This window comes from Urocampus carinirostris, chromosome 5 (genome assembly GCF_059441175.1).
Source record: "Urocampus carinirostris isolate Australia breed hairy pipefish chromosome 5, RoL_Ucar_1.0, whole genome shotgun sequence".
Taxonomy (NCBI): Eukaryota; Metazoa; Chordata; class Actinopteri; order Syngnathiformes; family Syngnathidae; genus Urocampus; species Urocampus carinirostris.
In genome coordinates this window covers 25,059,580-25,067,854 of record NC_142353.1, presented here as the reverse complement: position 1 = coordinate 25,067,854, position 8,275 = coordinate 25,059,580, and the positions used below count along the sequence as shown (strand labels likewise).

At 40.6% G+C, this 8,275-nt stretch overlaps 1 protein-coding gene across 1 annotated transcript; it reads left to right on the top strand.

The window, feature by feature from the left end:
• Positions 1–583: 583 nt before the first annotated feature.
• On the top strand, positions 584–8,015 carry sprb (sepiapterin reductase b). Its single transcript, XM_088335124.1, has 4 exons — positions 584–718; positions 794–1,025; positions 1,915–2,202; positions 6,525–8,015. Exons 1-4 carry the CDS (start codon positions 629–631, stop codon positions 6,677–6,679), a joined length of 765 nt encoding a protein of 254 aa, XP_088191250.1. The 5' UTR covers positions 584–628; the 3' UTR covers positions 6,680–8,015.
• The last annotated feature ends 260 nt before the right edge of the window (positions 8,016–8,275 follow it).

The window sequence follows — 8,275 nt, the reverse complement described above, 5'->3', positions numbered from 1 at the left end:
TAAGGGACACAACCAACCACCCTGACTCTCAAAATAAGGACAGAAGACAATTATGCATTTTAAATTCGCAAGGAGAATAGGGGAGAGAGGCAAAATCTCAGATAAGGAATTCCAACCAGTTCTAAAGGGCCTTCCTTGAGTCCTTTGTTATCATTGAATCCCCAAGGATTTCAAAAGCAGATCCGCCTTAAAAGGTATGGGTATCAAAGAATGAATACAGTTCATGATAGTCAAAACAACAAACACAGTAAACAATAATAGTCAAAATAACCAACTAGCATCCTATATAATCTCTTTTAAAGATGCCCAATATTAAAAACATAATAAACCTATCACACTAGAAACAAAAAATTAGCCCAATGGTGGCTCACTTCTGTTCATACAATGCGAATTCGGCTATGTTCTACATGAAATGAATCCCTCTGGCTTTGCATGTGTGAAATATTACTTGAGTCCCTAATGATAACACTAGGCAAGACTTGAGGTCATTTCAGTGTCAAATGTAGAGCGTGAAATCCCATTGTGCTGCTTGCTCACGGGGGGCTATAAAAATACTTTTGTGTTCCTATCACATGGCAGGCAACCTCCCTTTTAGTTAAGCTTCTCTAGTAGCTAGAAGTCAGTTGAAATGTCTGGAGCGAGTGGATGCACGTTGGGACGGTGCGTTTGCATCATCACGGGAGCCTCCAAGGGGTTTGGACGGGCACTTGCACATCTCGTAAGTCCTAAGCTATTTTTATTTATTTTTTGGGGGTGTAGGCCCGAAAACAGTCAATGTCTCGTCTTCTTTCAGGCGTCACAATATCTGGAGACGGGCTCTGTGCTGTTTCTTGTAGCTCGATCCAAGCTTTTGCTGCAAGAGCTGGAGAAAGAACTGCTCCAAAACCTCAATGACACACAGGACATTTCCATTCAGTGTACGGAAGCAGATCTTAGTTCCAAGGCGGGCGTGGAAGCAACTGTGGGTATGGTGAGACAGCAGAGTCTCAGAGAAATCGATCATGTGCTCCTCGTCAACAATGCAGGTGAGGCTTTTTTTTAGTTTAGGATTTAGATAAATGTAATACATCCTATCTAACGATTGGGGTTCAATAATAACTTTATTGATTCTGCACATTTTGCCCATCTGGCACTAAAGTAGTGGTCATCAACCTTTTTGAAGCTGTGGGCTTCCCTTTGTTACTGATTAGCTTGAGGTGAAGTGAAGCCCTTTGAGACTCTTTGTGATTAAGGGCTATAAAAATAAAAATGACTTGACTTGTAGCATCATTGCAATATAGCTGTAGTCGCTTCACTTTAACTAGCAAATAAAGTGTAACTTAAGAAATAAATTATATGTTTTTCTATTTAAAGAAATAGTGTGTATTAACTGACCACTAGATGTTGCTGTATTTTGTCGTGCAACTAAAAACGAGTGTTACAAAGCACAAGGAAGAGTACAAACTCTGGAGACTCAAGGTGACCAAACCGCACCATTTTTCTTCTCAATTTTGTGCCCAGCCTTTTGCAAGTTTTTTTGGTTTATTGGGTATCTGTAGCAGCTAGATAGCAGCCACATTTCTGGATCTGTGAGTATTTCTAAAAATGCACATTTATATTATGGTTAGTGTATTTTTACTTATTTCTTAAATCAATATTTCCTTGGGTTGCAATTTTCCCCTGAAAAAAAATAATACTTCACAGCCTACCTTTATGTCATTAATTTAAATGTAAAAGCTTTGCAACCATGACCAACTGGGGGAAGTCTAATTAACAATTGATTTTAGTATCCTATGCCCACTGCCTGAAGATGGCTGGGATGGGCTTCAGCACCCCCGCGACCCTACTGAGGCTAAGCGGTGCAGATAACGGATGGATCATAAATTTGGGCATGTTGGGAATCAAAGTTAACTTTTTCTCAATTATCTCCAACAGCCTCTTTGGGTGACATCTCCCCGTTCGAGTACTTTACCGAGCTGGACTGTATCAACTCCTACCTGGCCTTCAATGTCAGTTCGGCGCTGGCTCTGACCGCCAGCGTGCTGCAGGCCTTTCCGCCACGGGTCGGACTGCAGTGGAGCGTAGTCAACTGCTCCTCCTCCTTCGCTGTGCAAGCGCTCCCCTCCTGGGTGCTCTACTGCACCGCTAAAGCCGCCAGAGAGATGATGTTCAGGGTGCTGGCGGCCGAGAATCCCAATGTCAAAGTGCTCAGCTACTCGCCAGGTACATGCATACATTTCGCTCTTTCATTCGTGTTTGATCATTTTTCTAAAAACATAAATGATTTTTTTAATGTCGAAAACATGTTATTTATATAGTAAATTGTATGCAACATAGTGACAACAGGGCACGTGGGACCCGCCAGGGTTTTTAATGAGGAGCCGTCCGACCACTCTTAAAAATAGCTTGCCTGTGCAGGATCATTGAGATTATCCTGGAAATGTAAAAATGCATTCAATGGAAAAGATGCATATAAGGATTGGTATTTATGTTTCATGATTGTATTTACGTGATCAATCACAATGATCACAAAGACTAGGCTGTTTGGAACTATTTTATTTAAAGATAGCACCAGGTTCAAAGATACAGCACACGCCACAAAACAGTCATTTGTCACCATGAACACCCATGAGAAATTTTTTTAATATGATGATGGCGGCGCTAATTTTACTAGTGTTCCCAAGAGCTAAGAAAAGATCCGCAGGTTCGAGAGCGTTCTCTATTCGGGCCCCGGTGCTGTGGAATGCTCTGCTCCCTGGAACTGTTCAAATCTAAGCTTAAAACACACTTCTATTCTATAGCATATGAATAACCTATATTTTATGTTGACAATATCTGTGTATTATTTGTTATTGCAACATACATTGCAGCCTAGTTATCCTGGAAAGGGGATTACCTCATCTGCAGTCCCTTCTCAAGGTTTCTTCATTGCCCTCATGTTGAGGTTTTTGAGTGTTTCCTTGCCCTCATGTAGGTTTTAGATCAGGGGATGGTGTAATAAGTCTGTGGTTTGCAATGGTCTTTGATCTGTGCAGCCCTTTGAGATTCTTTGTGATTAAGGGCTATACAAATAAACATGACTTGACTTGACTTGACTAGATACTCTTCTTTAGTGGTGTTTTCAATAACTGGTAAGCAGGCTGCGGCCTGGGGTGCCATTTTTACCGTGACAAATAAGGGGCGGCACAAGATCTTCCCAAAAATATAAAAAACAATTACAATAAATATGCGCCACAAAGCGGTTTTGTAAATGAAATGAAATTAAATGATCTGCATTTTTATAGCTCTTTTCAAGTCAAGACTTCCCAAAGCGCTTTACATTGTGCTTCACATTTCCCAATAGCGGCTGTGCAGCCATGTGAGGCGCTAACCTGCTTATTGGGGTTTAGGGGTTCAGTGTCTTACCCAAGGACACTTCGACACTTAACACGGTATTGGTTTGGCACTGCCAGTTCAAGCAGAAGTCTCTAGTTGGGGGTCTCTAACGTAGTCCCCCGCGCACACTTGACTTGACTTGACTTGACTTGACTTGGAGGAGCCGGGATTCGAACTGCGATCTCCTGTTCCCAAGACGAGCGCTCTACCTCCTGAGCTACTGCCGCCGGTTTCGTATTATCTAAAAACATATAGATAGATAGATAGATAGATACTTTATTCATCCCCTAAGGGAAATTCACATTTCCAGCAGCATCCCTGAGCTGAGAACAGTACAATAATAAAGCCAAAAGAATACAATATACAAATACCCAGTGTGACGTGCAAATGCCCACTGTAGCGTGTTATATAGAGTAACTAAATAGTGCTACACAGAATACATATTGCAGTAAGATTCGGTAATATCCAATGTAGGTGGTGTGGTTTAATGTGGGCCTTTACTCTGCCGGGTGGAGTTAAAGAGCCTCATGGCATGAGGAAGAAAAGATCTCTTCAGTCTGTCCGTAGTACAAGACAGTGACAGCAGTCTGTCGCTGAAACTGCTCTTCTGTCTGGAGATAATGCTGTGTAGTGGATGCGATGGATTGTCCATGATTGACCTCAGCTTTTTCAGTGCTCGTCTCTCAGCTACTGTTGTTAGGCTGTCCAGCTCTTTGCCCACAACAGAGCTCGCTTTCCTAGCCAGTTTATTGAGACGAGAGGCATCCTTCTTCTTGACGCTGCCTCCCCAACACGCTGCCGCATAGAAGAGGGCGCTTGCCACTACTGTCTCATAGAATATTTTCAGGAGCTTTTTGCAGATGTTGAAGGAGGCCAGCCTTCTGAGGAAGTAAAGTCGGCTTTGCCCTTTCCTACACAGAGCTTCTGAGTTGGCAGTCCAGTCCAGTTTGTTGTCCAGCTGCACACCCAGGTATTTGTAGGTCTGGACAAATTCTACACATTCTCCCTTGATGGTTACAGGAACCGGGTGAGTTCTGGTTCTCCTGAAGTCCACCACCATCTCTCTGGTCTTGGTGGTGTTTAGGTGCAGGTGGTTTGCGTCGCTCCATCGGACAAAGTCCTGAATCAATTTCCTGTACTCCTCCTCCTGCCCGTTTGTGATACATCCCACGATCGCATATGACTTTGCCCATATATTGCCAAATGGGTGCCCCTTTGTTGCAGCTTTAACGCTCCTGCTTGCTGCAAAGCTGTGCGGAGATACTGAGGCTGAGATGAGAAAAAGCGTAGGGGAGGGACGGTGTGGGGGACACTTCACCTTTGACTGGGGCAAGAGGAAGATTCTCTGTTTTACTACTATACATAATAAAATAGTTGTCGGCTCTTGTCTTCCAAATAATAACATTATTCATAACTTTAAAAATATATTTCCCCACTGCCAGTCACGATGCCTCATGCAGAGAGGAGCTTTTTCAAAAAGTAAGATGATAAAGTCTTAATTAAGGTCAACTATGTGTATGGAACGACTCACTGGCCTTGCTGGGGGGGCGTTTATAGGTGGTCTCGCCCATGGAGTAATTTAGTGTAGAACCGCCACTGCTGTTATTATTTAGTATCCTGAAAATATATGTACACAACAATAATGATGATATGATGATGAGGACGGTGAAAATAGTTATAGTGGTGGTGATGATGATGATGAAGTGACTGTACATCCACAGAACCTATGTAAATGTGTATATTAGTGAGGGTTTGTTATATGTAAATACACAGGAGAACTACGCAATTATTAGAGAGGTGAAGGGGTAGAAAACGATTAAGCAAATGCTTCTCCCTATTCCTTTTAGGACAAGTTACGTTAACGTTGTTTTTGTTTTTATTAATTTGTTGTTTTGTTTAATTTTGTTTTCTCCTGTTCGAATTTAAGTTCCATTCGTTCATTCCTTCATTCATTTATTCATTCATTTGAATATATGTTAGCATGATGTAATTGAATATCTTGAAAATACACAAGGGAAAAGAATAATGTAGGCAGATCCAATTTTTTTATATCTTCAATGCTATTCCCCAAAAAACATATGTCAGTTTTTAAAGCAAATTTTCATTGCAAACAAATTGGATTCATGCAAAAAAGACAAAAAAGTGAGACAATTGTTCTATTTTTATTTACATTTTCTCTTTAATGGTGGTACAGAAAATTGAAAGAGACCGTAAGCAGGGGTCTCTATTGAAAAACAATTTTGTAAGTATGACATTTCCCACCTAAACACACTCAGCCACACATTCATACCATCCAGGGGAGAAGAAAAGGAAACATGGAATTAAGAAAAAGCGGTGGCTGAAGTAGAAATAATTATAATAACTATAACAATATGGATAGTGTATGTATACATATGGACACACACATACACAAAGACAATTGTTTTTAGAATAGCAGCTACAATATCCATATACGAAAAAATAAATATGCAGACATGTACATTTACATTTTCTTTTTAAATTTCAAATGGAAAAAGCTGTTGCAAACTCAATATTTGAATATTGGGGACACTGACAAGAGTGACACAAAATAAGCACTTTTTTTGTGGTACTTTTTTTTTAAACATTTTATACATATTATCAGAAGGGCAACACGGCGGCGCAGTGGTTAGTGCGTGTGCGGCACAGTTCTGCGTGGGTTCAAATCCAGCTCCCGGCCTTACTGTGCGGAGTTTGTATGTTCTCCCCGTGCTTGCACTCCGGTTTCCTCCCACATTCCAAAGACATGCATTTCAGGTGAATTGGGCGGTCCAAATTGTCCCTAGGTGTGACTGAGCGAGTGAGTTGTCTGTCCCCGTGTGCCCTGCGATTGGCTGGCAACCAGTTCAGGGTGCCCACTGCCCGATGATTGCTGGGATGGGCTCCAGCACCCCCGCGACCCTACTGAGGATAAGCGGTGCAGCTGATGAGATGAGATGAGACATATTATCAGAAGCCTGACGGGGCCGCATGTGGCCACCCTATCTTAAAACATAATTCTTTGAAAATATGCAAGAGTTGAAAGTTGGTGTCAATCAGGAAATAAGTGTTATCAGAGATCAGAAATAATATATAGTCATTTGCCCTTAGAGACCCGTGACTAAAATCTACAAATACATTTATTCTGGAATATTTCATCTTCTCATTTTCAGGGCCAATGGACACAGAAATGCAAGCGAACATTCAGAGGCTGACAGGCATCAAGTATCATCTGCACCCATGTCAAGACTCTGCAACCAAGTTGATAAGACTTCTTTTAGACAATGACTTTGTCACTGGCTCGCATCTTGACTTCTATGAGTTGTGACTGCAGCAGCATATATGAGAAGCAGTGTTGGGTGCGTTACTGAAAAACAGTGATTAGTTATTAGTTACTTCATTTGAGGAGTAATTCTGTTAACCCCCAGATTACTGACACTAAAAAGTAAGGAGTTTCTCAGAAAGTAAATACTTAGTTACAAATTACCGTATTGACTCGCGTAGAAGTTGACCTTAAAAAACTGCTTTAAGATAGCCACATAATAAAATAAATTGAAGAAAATGTGTTCACCAAACAAGCAGTGAGGCCTTTATTTTTCTTGGCTTGTGCAATCTTAATAGATTCCAAACTGACACTTAGCCGAGGCACTACACTACACGTTAATTTTGTTTTTGGGCTTTAGATGACTCCACGATCTCCCTCTCCATCTCTGGTTACTGTCCAAGACGATTTTTTTTTTTCTGCAGGTATGGTGCAGAGCAAAAGTAAATTCTGTTTTCACGTTTGACCTATTGGTTTCTGTGGGTTTGTTGTTGCTCTAAAATTATGAAAACGATAATGGCTAACAGGGACCAAAAAGGCCCAACTACAACTAACTTTGGCTTCTAACATATACTTTGCCAATGATAAAATTATTATAAGTTGCATTTAAAATGTAAAATATATTTCTGAAAAACAAACACATTGAAATTAATTTATATTTTTAATTGGCAATTAGAATTTTCCTCAATATTTTATTCTTAATTATTATTGATGGGTTGCTTTATTTTGCTTATATTTCGACAATAGGCTTCTGTTTAAGATTCTGAGGTCCTGGGTTAAAATCTATATATTTTTTAAATATTTCATTTGTTTAATGTGTAGCAAATACATCATGAAAAACTCATCCACTGCACACATGCAGACATTCATTTTTAAATTTTAAACATTTTCAATTTTTTTAAAATACTTCATTAATTAAAACTGTTTTCGTTATTGTAGGACATTCATCATTGGGTCGGGGTTTTGACTTGCATTGGGGGAAAGCCTCTCCTTCACCTTTTATTTTCTCCCCTTCCTTTCCCAGTTGGACTCCACAATTTTGAAATTTCATATAATTTCATGTAGAAGCAGAACAACAAATGTACCAGTATGCAATGTCAGGAAATTATTAAACAATGCCAAACATGTGAAAACTGTTTTAATTTAGATATTTACAGTGATTGAATCTGGTAGCAACTGGGTGTGAGGTTTGTTATCTCAAATTTGCGAAAATAAAGGAACCTTCAGAGACGTGGGAGCAGAGCAGTCTCAACACTTTCAATTTCAATTTCAAAGAAGCCAACGAGGGGACATGAGGTCTGGCTTACAAGAGGCCCAGTTTAACAAGCAAAGAATCCAAAGAGTTCTCCTGTGCCAGCAAAGAGCTAAGAGGGGCCCGGCTTACAAGAGGTCTGACTTAAAGGATAAAAAAAAGTTTGGAAGTAGCCAGCCGGGTTCCATCAAACAGACAGCAAAGCAAAGTCCCAACAAGGCAAGCAACCGAAAAACCTTGCTTCACGTACGTCCAGGCCTGATCCAACCCGCATCAAAGTTGGTGGGATCCAGTAAAGCACCACAGCTTCAACGCCATGCAGTGATCCTGGTCTAGACCAGGCCTACAGA

Coding starts and splice junctions, on each gene's coding strand:
- sprb (XM_088335124.1), top strand. CDS start 629: ATGTCTGGAGCGAGTGGATGCACGTTGGGACGGTGCGTTTGCATCATC. Junction 1,026..1,914: donor GCTCCTCGTCAACAATGCAG/GTGAGGCTTTTT, acceptor TATCTCCAACAG/CCTCTTTGGGTGACATCTCC. Junction 2,203..6,524: donor AGTGCTCAGCTACTCGCCAG/GTACATGCATAC, acceptor TCTCATTTTCAG/GGCCAATGGACACAGAAATG.